This window comes from Pelobates fuscus, chromosome 2, assembly GCF_036172605.1.
Source record: "Pelobates fuscus isolate aPelFus1 chromosome 2, aPelFus1.pri, whole genome shotgun sequence".
Classification (NCBI taxonomy): domain Eukaryota; kingdom Metazoa; phylum Chordata; class Amphibia; order Anura; family Pelobatidae; genus Pelobates; species Pelobates fuscus.
The window spans coordinates 169,267,049-169,283,830 of NC_086318.1; the positions used below are offsets into that span (position 1 = coordinate 169,267,049).

The window sequence follows — 16,782 nt, forward strand, 5'->3', positions numbered from 1 at the left end:
TTTGAACGCAGGGGTGTGTTTACATATAAATCTGGTGTTTAACACAGATGTGTGTTTGTATGTAGTGTTAAAGTTTGAATCCATTGGTGTATCGATGTGTAGTGCAGCCTGTGAATGCTGAGATGTATGCACATATGCATATACACACAGATATACACACACTAAAACACATGCAGACACACAGGCACACATGCAGATATACCTCCCACAGCATCATAGAGGAACACTGGGTGCATGTGCAATGAGTAGCATAAGTACATTCAAGCTTCCCCATAGGAAGCATTTTTACTCACATTTTCCCTGGTCACTGCAGCAGAAGCACCCCTAGTGGCTATTAGTATGTCAGTTTCTAAAAAAAATCTGCAAAGTTTTACAGTGCCGTTTAAAAGCACAGGACACTGCACCCAGACAACTTCATTAACATTAATTACCAAAATATTTAAGAACAAAGGATCTTTTAGAGGAATAGTCCATGTCTTCGGCACATTTAAAAACCTGTTAACCCACTAACAACAGCCATTATTGTGATACAGTTTGGACAAAATTGGTATTTATAATGATAAGTGCTAATCAAAGCAATTATCTCAAACATTTTAGGAAGTGCACCAACAGCACTAAAAGCTAATTGGCAGTTGTTAAAGGAACACTATAGAGTTGGGAAAACAAACATGTATTCCTTACTATACTGTTCCTAGACACCATAAATAGTTTCTGGACTACATTTCCCATGATGCTCAGCTAGCTTTTAAGGTCTAAAAGTTAGCTGAACATCATGGGAAATGTAGTCCAGAAACAATTTATGGTGTCAAGGTTAGCCATCACTGACCTAGGTGTTTCCCTAACCCTTGCATGGGGATTAAAAGGTAAGACCTACTTACCTTACATCCTGGCTGAGATTATCAAGATTGATGATCTCAGCCAATTTAATGCTTCCCCATAGGAAAACTTTGGGAGGCCAGTGCGCATGTGCAGTAAAACACCACACTGTGCCAATTAAATGCTCCGTAGGAGAATTAGAATTTCTGAGATTTGAAAGCGCGTCTAGTGGCTGTCTTCCAATCACTAGAGGAGTGTTAACCCTGCAGGGTAAAAATGAAAGTTGAGATGATGTGGTCTGGGTGCCTATACAGTCTTTTTAACACTTATATAAAGCCATTGAATGGTGAAACACATTAAGTATTTCTTAATATTGTTTTACTCTATTTTTCATATTTTTTATTTTATTAAAGTGGTTTGGTGCTGGACTTCTGAACAACTTTATCTTCGGTGGGGATGAGAACACCTATACTTCAGTGGCGTCTCTAGGATTTATTTTTAGGGGGGGCACATGGTGGGCCAGGGACAAAAGTAGAGGGGCACATTTAACCCCGCCCTCACTGCAGTTTGACCCGCCCCTGCTGCATGTTAAGCCCCGCCCCCGACACAATGTGTTTTTTTTTTGTTTGTTTTTTATAATCCCTGGTGGAGAATTCATTATTTTCCACCAAGGATTATTAAAAAATAAACACATTTCCCTTGATACAGTCCATACACACACACACAGACTGCTGAGTCCTTACACACACAGAGAGACAGACTGCTGACCATACACACACACACACACACAGACTGCTGAGTCCATACACACACACACAGACTGCTGAGTCCATACACACACACAGACTGCTGAGTCCATACACACACACAGACTGCTGAGTCCATACACACACACACACACAGACTGCTGAGTCCATACACACACACACACAGTCTGCTGAGTCCACACACACACTGCTGAGTCCACACACACACACACACACACACACAGAGACTTCTGAGTCCATACACACACACTGCTGAGTCCATACACACACACACACACACACACACACTGCTGAGTCTATACACACACACACAGACTGCTGAGTCCATACACACACACACACACACTGCTGAGTCCACACACACACAGACTGCTGAGTCCATACACACACACTGCTGAGTCCACACACACACACACACACACACACACACACACACACACACACACACACACACACACACAGCCTGCTGAGGCCTTACACACAGAGAGAGACAGATTGCTGACCATACACACACACACACACACACACAGACTGCTGAGTCCATACACACACACACAGACTGCTGAGTCCATACACACACACAGACTGCTGAGTCCATACACACACACAGACTGCTGAGTCCATACACACACACACACACAGACTGCTGAGTCCATACACACACACACACAGTCTGCTGAGTCCACACACACACTGCTGAGTCCACACACACACACACACACACACACACACAGAGACTTCTGAGTCCATACACACACACTGCTGAGTCCATACACACACACACACACACACACACTGCTGAGTCTATACACACACACACAGACTGCTGAGTCCATACACACACACACACACACTGCTGAGTCCACACACACACAGACTGCTGAGTCCATACACACACACTGCTGAGTCCATACACACACACACACACACACACACACACACAGCCTGCTGAGGCCTTACACACAGAGAGAGACAGATTGCTGACCATACACACACACACACACACACACACAGACTGCTGAGTCCATACACACACACAGACTGCTGAGTCCATACACACATACAGACTGCTGAGTCCATACATACACACACACTGCTGAGTCCATACACACACACACACACACACACACACACAGACTGCTGAGTCCATACACACACACAGACTGCTGAGTCCATACACACACACACACACACACACACACACACAGACTGCTGAGTCCATACACACACACACAGAGACTGCTGAGTCCATACACACACACAGACTGCTGAGTCCATACACACACACACACACACACACACAGACTGCTGAGTCCACACACACACACACACACAGACTGCTGAGTCCACACACACACACAGACTGCTGAGTCCACACACACATGGACTGCTGAGTCCATACACACACACAGACTGCTGAGACCACACACACACACTGCTGAGTCCATACACACACACACACACACACAGACTGCTGAGTCCATACACACACACACACACTGCTGAGTCCATACACACACACACAGACTGCTGAGTCCATACACACACACACACAAACTGCTGAGTCCATACACACACACACACACACACACAGACTGCTGAGTCCATACACACACACACACAAACTGCTGAGTCCATACACACACACACACACACAGATTGCTGAGTCCATACACACACACACACACACACTGCTGAGTCCACACACACAGACTGCTGAGTCCATACACACACAGACTGCTGAGTCCATACACACACACACAGAGACTGCTGAGTCCATACACAAACACACACACAGACTGCTGAGTCCACACACACACACTACTGAGTCCATACACACACACACACAATGCTGAGTCCATACACACACACCAACACACACAGACTGCCGAGTCCATACACACACACACAGACTGCTGAGTCCATACACACACACAGCTGAGTCCATACACACACACAGACACACACACAGACACACACACAGACTGCCGAGCAGTGGCGGATCCAGAACCAAATCTCGGGAGGGGCACTGGTGGTGGGCTAGAGCGGGGTAAAAAGGGCTGCAGCGGAGGAATAAGGGACTCTTGTTTAGGGGATAGGAGGCTGTACACATATGCGGCCACACACAGTGATATGAAAACACAATAACACACTGGCACATACACACAGAGAAAAACATATACCTTCACACACATACACTGGCACACCCACAGATACAAACCTATACCTACACATACAGATACCTACATACACAGATACACATACCTACACATATACACACACATACACACACATACCTACACATGCGCACACACACACACATCCCTAAATATACACAAAATGACACACATACCTTCACATACACACACACACAGATACAAGGCAATAGAATATACAGACAAAACTCCAGGTACTGAAGATATATTTATTGGAGTATAGAACACCTTAAAAGTGCAAACGTGCAAAGTTTCGGCCCTAGAGGGCTTTAATCATGTTTAAGTCCGTCTAGGGCTGAAAAGTTGCACTTTTATGTGGTGTTCTACCCTTCAATAAATACACCTTCAGTACCCGGAGTGTTGCCTGTATATTCTATTACTTATTGTTGGACGGATTAGCAGTGTCTTTCTAATGCAGAACACCTCTGAGGCTGTGGGCCAGAGTGAAAAGCGGAACCTGAGTGCAGTGGTACACACAGATATACACTAACACACAAACATACTCACAGATACACACTGACACTCACAGATACACACTGAAACTCACAGATACACACATACTCACAGATACACACCGACACTCACAGATGCACACGGACACTCACAGATACACACACATACACACTGACACTCCCAAATACAGATATACACTCACAGATACACACACATACACACTCACACATACACACTGACACTCACAGATACAGATACACACTGACACTCACAGATACACACTGACACTCACAGATACAGATACACACTGACACTTACACATACACACTGACACTCACACTCACACATACACACTGACACTCACACATACACACTGACACTCACAGACACAGATACACACTGACACTCACACATACACACTGACACTCACAGACACAGATACACACTGACACTCACACATACACACTGACACTCACAGATACAGATACACACAAACTCACAGATACACACATACACACATACACACTGACACTCACAGATACACACACATACACACTGACACTCACAGATACACACTGACACTCACAGATACAGATACACACACACTCACAGATACACACATACACACTGACACTCACAGATACACACACATACACACTGACACTCACAGATACACACTGACACTCACAGATACAGATACACACATACACACTGACACTCACAGATACACACACATACACACTGACACTGACACTCACAGATACACACTGACACTCACAGATACAGATACACACATACACACTGACACTCACACGTACACACTGACACTCACAGATACACACACACACTGACACTCACAGATACAGAAATACACACATACACACTGACACTCACAGATACACACACACACTGACACTGACACTCACAGATACACACTTACACTCACAGATACAGATACACATACACACTGACACTCACACATACACACTGACACTCACAGATACAGATACACACTGACACTCACAGATACACACATACACACATACACACTGACACTCACAGATACACACATACACACTGACACTGACACTCACAGATACACACTGACACTCACAGATACACACTGACACTCACAGATACAGATACACACAGACACACACTGACACTCACAGATACAGATACACACAGATACACACATACACACTGACACTCACAGATACAGATACACACAGACACACAGATGTACACATACCTAAACATACACACTGGCACACACAGAATTTGCAGCTTCCATAATGTTAACCACCCACCCTGCCCCTTCCATACCTTTTGGTTGCAGGGAGGTGACTTTCTGGGGCTGGCTGATCCTGGTGGGAGTCTGAAGCTGCAGAGCTCTCTCTCCTCCCTCCTCCTTTTCTCCCAGCTGCCTCCTCCTTCTCTCCCAGCTGCCTGCAGCCTGTGTCTTTTCAGCCTGTGCGGTCTGTAAGCTGGGAGCCCGGTCTGCCAAAGGGCTGCAGCACCTGACCGAGCCCCTAATGAGGTAGGTCCACAGATGGCAGCTGCACTATTTTCGGGGGGGGGGAGGAGGGGGCAAGTTGCCGGCATTTGGGGGGGCCCAAGGGGGGGCACAGCATGATGTAGGGGGGGCCATGGCCCGCTCTGCCCCCCCCCCCCCCTAGCGACGCCACTGCTATCCTTTTTTGCTCTACTAAAGAATGGATTAAAGAATTCAAGCGCTTTTTGGGATCCCTCTTTTTATCATATACCCTTAACTCTCTCAGAGATGTTGATGTCAGAAATTGAGAAGCAGTAAGTAGTAATACAAGTTTTATTAAGATTGTTAAAATCATATGAGCCTGGCTGGCTCATCTGAGTTACTGTTAAGAGCAATCACAAAGGAAGAGGGTGAAAGATAGGCTTTTATCCTTGATGCATTTACCTGGCAATAAAGTAATACCGTATATACTCGAGTATAAGTCGAGTTTTTCGGCATATTTTTTGTGCTGAAAAACCCCAACTCGACTTATACTATGTTATAATTTACATTGCCATAATACAGACAATGGGGCTGTGTAGGAGGGGGGCTGGCAGGAAGCTGTTACTTACCTCTCCTGCAGCTCCTGTCAGCTCCCTTCTCCTCCGCGCCGGTCCGGTCAGCTCCCCTGTCAGCTCCCAGTGTAAGTCTTGCGAGAGCCGCGGGGTCATAGCGCGTCCGCAAGACTTACACTGAGAGCTGACAGGGGAGCTGACCGGACCGGCTTGGAGGAGGAGGGAGCTGACAGGAGCTGCAGGAGAGGTAAGTAAACGCTCTCTGCCAGCCCCCTCCACTGAATTGCCAATGCCACTGAACCACCAGGGAGTGAGAGCCCCCCTCCCTGCCATGTATCAAGCAGGGAGGGGGGAAGAAAAAAATATAAATAATAATAAAATAAAATAATAATATTTAAAAAATAATAATAAAATAAAAAATAATATAACAAACAAAATTATTAAAATAATAATTAAAAACAAATAATAATGCCGAGAAGGCCTTCGACCGGGTTAACTGGAAGTACATGGAAGAAGTACTGAGGGCCTTCGGCATCGAGGGTTTCTTTAAGGAGTGCACAATGGCGCTATATAAGGATCCTCAAGCCAAAGTATCAGGATACATGTTTCAATCAAACTGGTTCCCTATTAGAAATGGGACGCGACAGGGATGCCCTTTGGCACCCCTGTTATATATCCTTTCCATAGAACCGTTGGCAGCCGCGATTAGACAGAATGAAGACATCAGCGGGCTAAAAGTGAATAAGATGGAGAACAAAATTGCATTATATGCAGATGATGTTCTACTGACCCTTGCAGATCCTATTAGATCTATCCCAGCCGTATTTCGGCTTATTAACGTGTTTGGTATACACTCAGGTTATAAAATAAATATAAAGAAAACACAAATCCTGATAAAAGGCCTAAGTGGACCAGGCGTAGACAAACTCAAAAAAGATTTTAAATGCGACTGGGAAGTAAGGAACATAAAATATTTAGGGGTAAAACTATCTCTAGATTATAGAGAAACTGGAGAACTTAATTATACTGATATTGCCATCCACTTTAGGAACATCTTAAAAAATTGGCAGGGATTGGAACTTTCTTGGTTGGGTAGGATTGAAGCAGTAAACTTCTATCTCCTTCCTAAGTTGACATTTTTATTTAGTAATCTCCCGTTGAGGGTGTCATGCCAGACGATACGCGGTCTTCAAAGGCAATTATCAAATTATATCTGGCAAGATAGGAGACCTAGAGTCTCATTGGAAATACTACAGAGAGACTGGAAAGAAGGGGGGATTTGTTTCCCAGACATACAGAAATTATATATGAACAATATGGTAGCACACCTAATTAAGTGCGACAATTTTACAATGGCTAGACCAAATTGGTTAGATATTGAAAAATCAGATCTCGGTGACATTGAACCTCTATCGCTCTGGTGGTGCGACAGTGAATTTTTAAAAAATATAAGATCTAGCAATCCGATGAATAATACAATGATTTATATCGTTAAGCACTTGAAAAAGAAATACGGAACAAAACACATATCACTAAATGCCCCATTAACAAGCCTAAAACTTTATATAAAGGATATAAATATCCAAGAATGGGAAAATGGTGGAGTAGTAAGAATAGCGGAACTTTTAAATAATAATAAAATGTTGCCATTTCCAATATTACAATCCAAATATAACCTCCCTTCGAAGGAAATTTTTAACTATTTAAGAATAAAATCCTTTACTATGGGAAAAGACTTTTCGGAAAGTTCTCTAATTGACCAGTTTGTAGAATTTCATTATAAAAAAAAAAATTGCTTCCAGATATAATCAATTCGTAAGAAGTCAAAGGCAAATAGATAAAGTGCCAGCAATGAATAAATGGGAGCAAGAACTTCATTTTTCATCCTCGGTGGAGGACTGGTTGTTGGGTTTACAAGCAGTAAAAAGATATATACACGGGGTGAACATACAGGAAGTGTACTTCAAACTAGTATACCGTTGGTACCTGGTGCCTACTCGCCTTCATAGATTTCAACCCACACTCCTACCAGACTGTTGGAGATGTGGTAGGGAGTTAGGTTCATTCTCCCACATCTGGTGGGACTGTGAGGAGCTGAAACCTATGAAACTAATCCTAGCAGAATTGGTAGACTTTATGTTCGAGGTTCGGACTGCGATCACGCCTCAAATGTTTTTGTTTCATTTAGATTTACCAAAAAGCAACATAAAACTAAAAATTCTTATGATTCATATCTGTATGGCAATAAAAATAGTTATGGCCAGAAATTGGAGAAATATGGGTGCGTTAAATTGGCAGGATATATGTACACAGATTGATTACCAACGCAGCATGGAAGCTGGGATAGCCCTAAACAAGATATCTAGAGAAAAATTTAACGAAGTCTGGGTCCCTTGGGTTAGATTTATTAACCATAAAACTCAAACCCCCCCCCCCCCCCCTATATAGATAGCTACCCGCAGGCAGTAGAGAAAATGGGATGTATGGATAAGATGTAATGCATGGTATGTTTGTATGGCTGTAGATACAGCAGAATACTGGTAGATGTTTATTAGAAGCACGGCCCTACTGTTATTTATAATTATTATCTATTGTATTACTATTGTAAAGTAACTTTTTGTACTGTGTTTAAAATTTATAGTTGAAAGCTGTATCTGTACTTGAATGAATTTTTTAAAAATGAAAATAAAGATTTATATATATAAAAAAAAAAAAAATAATAATAAAAATGCCCAACCCCCACCAAGGCTCTGCAACACATACACAAACACACACTGCATCACACACACTCACACTGCACTCATACACACACACTGCACTCATACACACACTGCATTCATACACACACTGCACTCATACACACACACTGCACTCATACACACACACTGCATTCATACACACACTGCACTCATACACACACTGCACTCATACACACACTGCACTCATACACACACTGCACTCATACACACACTGCATTCATACACACACACTGCATTCATACACACACACTGCATTCAATATATACACACACTGTAAATAAATATTCAATTAATATAATTTTTTTTAGGATCTAATTTTATTTAGAAATTAATCCAGTAGCTGCTGCATTTCCCACATACTCGAGTCAATAAGTTTTCCCAGTTTTTTGGGGTAAAATTAGGGGCCTCGGCTTATACTCGGGTCGGCTTATACTCAAGTATATACGGTATGTTGTATATACAATACAAATATTTATTTTTTCATGATAGCAAATATGCAACATTTTATATTAAGACTAACAATATTCTGTAATTTTCATTATTTTTAATTCATAGCAAAAAAAATGCAAGTCTTACTAAAAGAGTTAAATTAAAACCCGATTTAAAATTTGAAGGTCTTTCAATTGTTTGCCTTTGGGATGCAACCACATATGATAAAAGAACCACAATTTTGCTTGTGGTAACAGATCTGCTGAACGCAAGTATACTGTTTTAAATTCATAAATGTAGTTTTATGGCAGTTCAAACCTGGCTCACAATAAACATGCTGACTTCCATCCCAAAGTTCTTACTTCTGAATTCCCATAACAATGCTGGTCAAAGCAATACAAAGACAGACAGGGGGGCGTGGCCTGACCGATGGCGAGGATGGTCGCAAGAGAGTGAAGCTCCATCCGATATCAACCCAAAAGCGACTTAAACAGTGATACTGACCCTCATAGAGCCCCACAAGGCTACTCTCGAGATGGCCCAACAAAAGGGGAAGAAGAATCTCGAAAAAGGAAAAGAAAAAAAAAATGGGTTCTTTATGGCCCATAATCAACCACTAAAACTCCCCAGCGTGCAAGATGAAGAACAAGATGGCGACGACACACTGCCGCTACCAAGCACTCCAACCTCCAGAGGCCTTTTTGTCACGCAGGATATCCTCCAAGCCTGCTTAGAAGAGATGTCGTAAAACCTACTCCACAACTTTTATAGGTCAATCTCGGACCTTAGAAAAGATGTACAGGAGCTGGGGGAACGTATAGCCCGTATGGAACACCGCATGGGTGAGTACGCCGAAAGACACAATGACATGGCAGACCATGTTCAGAAAATAGAACAACAACTGGAGTCCTGCCAAACTAAACTTATGGACTTGGAAGATTGGTCTAGGAGACAAAACATACGCCCAGGTGGCATACTGGAGACAGTAAAACAACCGGATCTCATGGCATACCTAACAGGGTTTTTTAAAACCTTAGCCCCTGACCTTCCAACAGAAGCCATACTAATGGATAGAGCCCACAGGATGGCTAAACCTAAATTCCTGACAGAGGAAGCACCCAGGGACGTACGCACCCACATGCACTATTTCCATGTAAAATAGGCGATAATGAAAGCACCCAGACACTATTACAGCCGAAATCGTGTAAGTCCAGAATGACTGTCTCTTTATCTCTTATCAGTCTTCCTTTGATTTGTTCACAATCAGTATATCTTCCAGATAATGGAATATTCTGATTCCTTATTCCCATAGGAGAGCATTTAGGCTGAACAGGATATTTGTGAATGTACTGGGTGCAAAGCTTAGACCAAATGGCATACATAGGAATTGGAATTGACTGTCAAAAATCTTGAACCTTAGATCCTGTCTGTGCGCAAGTGCTACAGGGATGTGATAGTATGCGTTTTGAAGATCCATGGATTTATGGAGGTTAGCCATTCTGTAGGATATATATTTGAGGAACCATAGACTGAAGACTCTTCGTCTTGAAGGATCTTTCTTTAATAGCGAGTTCACCTTTTTCAGATCCAACTTCATTCTCCATTTCTCTGATGGCTTTGGGCAAGAAAAACCGAAGAGTAAATTCCTTGAAATCTTTCTTTGGAAGGAATATAACAAATCACTTCCTGTTGAAGGAACTTTTCTATGCATTCTTGCATAGGTTTTTCCTTTTTCTCTATAACTGACAGAACTGAAAGATCTGTGATATGCAAGGACCAGATTCAATTAAATTTTGCAAGGCGGGCTTCTACCTTGAATATCTGTTTCTCGCTGTCTGCCGAATTAACGATTTTCCTGTTCCTCTTTTGGGCTTTGGAGGATTGTCTCTGTTGTTCCTTCCAGTATGTCACATAGCTACATAATAATAATAACAAAGTATGTAATCAGGAAAGGTACATTCAGATTACTCTGGTTGTTAAGTACATCCAGGGGTTGTTACTAATACCCTATTTAGAAGAATGAAGAGCGGAGTCAACCCTGCCAGGATCTGAACCGGAGTCAACCCTGCCAGGATCTGAACCTCTCTGGGGAGAGAATAGATTCTACTGATGATGTATTAGCCCGCTGAGTTCTCTCATAGGCCTTTAGCTGAAAATTGACTTGCGTCCATCAAGTTCAGTCTTTCTCACATATGTTTTTTCTGTTGATCCAAAGAAAGGCAAAAAACCCCATCTGAAGCGCTTCCAATTTTGCAACAAACTAGGAACAAATTCATTCTTGACTCCAAAATGGCAGTCAGATATCTCCTTGGAATATGGCACTCTAGATTATGCTCTCCTAGGCTATAAGATCTGGAGTCTCAAAGGGAATTTAGTTGTTTGTATCCTTTGCTCCAACTGTTAGGATATTACTTTATTCTTCTGTCTTGTGGCAGAAGAACTTTTTTTCCCCTTCAGCCACTTTAGGTAGCATTGTCTAAGGGTTTTCCAAATAGAAGGTTTCCCTGAAAAGGAAGTAGGCATAGGTTAGTTTTGATGAATTATCTGCACCCCATGTTCTCAACCAAAGAGCTCCTTTGGCTGAAACTGAATGGCCCATAGCTTTGTATATAAGCTTGGCAAAGACTACCAATGCTTCTGTGATGCTGCACTTTCTATTGGTAAAACAGTTATTTTTGCCACTTTGATTATAGCCACATCCACTTTCAGTGTTGTGTTTTTAAAATAGTAGTATCAATGGCACCCAAGAAAAGGATTTGAAGGTAATTTTGAATTCACGATTTTCTTTTTTATGGGGAGCATCAGAATTTGTACTTGAGACCTCTTGAACTGCAGTCACATTCTCTACCACTGTGCTATACCCCCAATTTTCCTGAATGATGTGTCTGTTAATTGGAATGGAAATAATATATTGACTTTCCCTTGGGTTGAAAATGTTTTGTCTTCTTTGATCCCCATTCTGATTCCATTAGATCTATAATGGTGGAGTATATAGGGAAAATAATAATTTTCCTGTGCAGGTCCTCAAAGTATATATATCTGAGTCCTTAGCATCTCCACAATCCTCTGGGATTCTTAGGGTGTCTCTAATTAGATAAATTAGTGTATCAACCACTTAACTGTCTAGGATAGAAGGGTGATCCATACTCTATTCATCCTCTGATAAGATATATGAACTTGGTCAGAGTCAGCCTGACTAGATCCCCTGCCTGCACCTGCTGCACTGCCTGACCCTGGGCTGGTGATGCTGACATGGATTGGCCAGGAAAGAAAGCGATAGACTCTAAGACAGCCTAGTGCCCAAGTACCAGAACCCTTGCTTTTCACATGTGAAATACGGAATCAATTAAGTGTAGGCGTAACTCAATTGTCAATTAGTAGATGACAATTTAACCCTTACATACATACATGTATTGACACACAAACACATACACTGTTGCAAACTAACATACACAGATACACACTGACACATAGGAACATACACACCACCCCTGACACACATACACAGAAATAAATTATAATATACATATCTTAGCCACCCTCTTTTTTCATATTTCTAGGGTGTAGGAGGGTGGCTTCATATGTCCCTGTCTGTATACCAGGAGGATATGGTAATAGGGAACAGCCAGTCTGACAATAGCCCAGTTCAGCACACTGTTAAAAAGCTGTAGCACTTACCAGGGCCCATGACTAGAGGCAACGTGTTAAGACCACTTGATGAGGCATTTTGACATATCATTTTTTTTAAGGAATGCAGCTAACATATGCATATATAAAGTTTTAGAAATGGGGTAGGCAGCACAATTTCTGCTTGAGATGGTGCTTAGCCTCTGGCATAGTAAATTAATGAGAGTAGGGAGAGGGAACATTTTAGCAGTATCACTGTCATGATCTGGACATGTATATAGAGTTAGAGTTAGATCCCATGACCTGATCTTTATGATAGAAGAAACATTTGGGAAATTCAATTCCCACAACTCATTTCATTAACAACACTCACATGTATAAGGGCTAAAGAGACATTGGAGTTAATTGTGTGGATCTGGGGATTGAGACATTTTATAGTAATATCCAATCTTGTGGGAACATGTCATATTTTGAAAGAAATTCCATCACAACTGAATATAGTTTTCAGCTTTGCCATTTATATCTAAATCTGTCTACATTTAGTAAATGTCTTCTTAATTCACCAATGAGATGCTTGTTTCTTCATGATTTGACTACAATCTCCATCATGAAAATTATTACACTTTAGTTCATCTGTATTCAATAGCATACAGTGACCTCCTCTTGAGTACTAAAAAGCTTTATGGCCAAACATAATCAACAAACACATTCCTAGCATTTGGGCAAAAACAAAACTTAAGCAAAAATGATAAAATGAAAACTCTGAGAACGGACAAAAGTAAACTCAATATCTTGCCTTTCGGTACATCCCCGCTCAGGTCTCCGATAGTCTCAAAACAAAACTTATGGTCAGCCTAAGGGAGCCTTAACAACTGTATTCAAACTTTCCATTCATTTTATTAATACTTTTAAACATATAAAAAGTTCAACAACAACTACCACTTTATTGTCCAATCTTTTTGGATGGATAAAGCAGGCGTTTTTTCAATGCATTCACTAAAGATTTTCAAGTGATCTGCAAATATTGAAATTTTACAATACCAAATTTAGGAACATATACTTATAGATGAGTGAATGTGATACCATTGCAGTACATAATAATCATTAGTTATTGGGGGAGGGCATTCAATTTAAAAAAATAATATACTTTTGATTGATTCCTGCTCCTATGAACAATCGGACAAACCAATTCTTTAAAGGAACACTCCAAGTACCATAACCTCTACAGCACGCCCTGTAGTCAAACCATTATTTTGTTTGACTTCTTCTCTGGGGGTGACAGGGTGCCCCTTCCTGCCTTCCTGCAGGCAATGCAGAAAAATTAAAAGCTGAGCTAAGCCCAGCAATATAGGGATAGTCCATTGACTGAAAACATTGGCTGATTGCTCTCAGGCAATCAACTTAGTCCTGCACAGCCATTGGGCTATAGTGGAGGCGGGGAGTGGCACCAAGAAGACTCCAGGTACGAAGACAAATTCTAAAATTATTGACAATTTACTATGGGGGTTGCCAGGGCACCAGTGGCTGTAGTGGTTATGGTGCTTGAAGTGCTTCTTTAATCTTAACAGTGCAATATTTTTATTTATATGATATTGTAGTATATATAACTGTCACATGCCTACCTTTGAACCAGGGTACCCCGGCATGCCATCCTTCCCATCTATTCCCGACTCTCCCTGTAGAATAGCAGGATAAAATAATATTAAGCATATGAAACTGTATAGACATGTTGCACTTTGACCTGTATCTCTGTAGATTGATAACATATGATTTTTTACTGTTGTATAACTTTAATCGGTAATAGGTAATCTACCTTTAGAAGAACCTGTTGTTAAACCACAACTATAATGTGTGACTTAGATGTTTGTAAACTACATCTCTGTTGCTCGAGATGTTCCTTGCTAGAAGGCAGGTCACTGAAGTAACAGCAGCATACTGTAAAGGTCATTTCTCAAGGAACAGTGTGGGAAAGACAACACTATAGTAAATGTTAGAATGTATAACTTTCAAATGATTTTATGATAGAAACAAAAGGTATTAAAAAAAACCAGATGATGCATTATGGTGGAGATCACTGTATCGATAACTATTCAATATTCACTATCCTCAATTTAAGATCAAATGATATGCAGAGCATGTTTACAAAAAATATTGTTGGTCACCCAGAATGGCTTATTAAACATATCTCAAATCATCTTGTTAAGCATTTTTCTATTGAAGCGATAATATTGATAGAATTAATAATTACATATGTACAATTTTCTATCACACTACCAGAAAAAAATATGTTAGTATAATACATTAACAAATATAAGTTAATAGTAAAAGACCAAAAATTTATTATACTTACAGGTCTCCCTGGTTTTCCAAATGCCCCTGTACTTCCTTTGTCTCCTTTTGTGCCCTATAATTGAAATCATTGTTATTAAAACTATGAGTGTTTAAAGAAACTTGTTATCACCAATATAAATTATTATGCAGTATTGACTTTCATTTATATGATGGTAACTATACCATTCAGTAGATTCATTATTAAAAATCTCCTATACACTTGAGATTGTAAGCAGCTTAAATATAGCTCTCCAAATTAAAATTGCCCAATTTAAGCTTTAGAAGTAATCGAGAGTTGGAAATACTAGATTACATTTTATATAACCTATAGTACTACTGACTGTCCTTTATGTACCTTAAAAAAAATGTTTTCGGGGGGCGGGGCCTGACCATCATGGCCGCCGGACGTGTTTGCCGTGAGCTCCCTACAACTGCCGCAGATTACTGCACTACTAAGCGGGATGCCAACCCCAAAACTCACCCAGCCGGGTACCGAACCGACTCTAATGACGGGGGAGAGCTCCGACCCGAGCACAGAGACAAACGCGCCGGACCACGGCCAGACGCAGCACCGGCGGCCTACACACCTGCACACCAGGCGAGTCTAACGGAGGGTGGAAACGGCCGTTCCTCCAGTCGGGGACCGCGGGTTATGCATGAACCACCTGTTCCCCCCCCCCCCCCCCGGACCGGTGGGGGTTATCCCGGTCCATACAGCATGCAAGGCAACCTCACAAACATACTACCGCACAGACAGCCCGAGCAAGGCCCACTAGGCACACCTAAGATGGCCGCCAGCCGGGAAAAGCTACAGTCACAAGCAAGCCAGGGGACCCAGGAGTGGCTGATCACTTTTAATGCCAGATTTGAGGCACTGTGCCAGGACTTTTGGGAGCGACTTGACCACAGACCTCAGGTGACACTGACCCCTAATATCTCAAGGCCCAAAGATGCCCTTAAAGCGACTAATTTACCGCCCCATTCAGAGCTCACCCTAAAGCAGGGCACACCCCTATCTGCACCTCTTGCTACACGGGGGAAGGGAAATGCTGGACTCTATGCTGGCTCTTCTTCCAAGCCGGGGACCCAAGTGGTGGTAACTCCCCACAGCCATCCATACACCCCAGGGGAGGTCTGTAACACGACAGACCCGGGGGCCCACGATCCTGGTGAAGGGATCAATGGAACACAGGCACGGGTGCCCGCACAGGCCTTGGGCCGAAGATGCAAGGAGCATGGACCACGCAGACCCTCAAGCCGATGGCAGGACAGTGCACCTACCCTTCTCAGACAGCTCGCCTGGAGGGATGAAGAGAGAACAGGGGTGCCGTGGCA

At 42.1% G+C, this 16,782-nt stretch overlaps 1 protein-coding gene across 1 annotated transcript in view; it reads right to left on the reverse strand.

Annotated features, from left to right (window-relative positions):
* Positions 1 to 16,782, reverse strand: part of COL21A1 (collagen type XXI alpha 1 chain) — a 406,528-nt gene that overhangs the window by 80,164 nt on the left and 309,582 nt on the right. Inside the window, exons 15-16 of the mRNA XM_063442941.1 lie at positions 15,467 to 15,520; positions 14,739 to 14,792 (exon numbers count right to left, since the gene is read on the reverse strand). Of these exons, the coding sequence (XP_063299011.1) occupies positions 14,739 to 14,792; positions 15,467 to 15,520 (108 nt within the window). The remainder of the gene's footprint in view (positions 1 to 14,738; positions 14,793 to 15,466; positions 15,521 to 16,782) is intronic.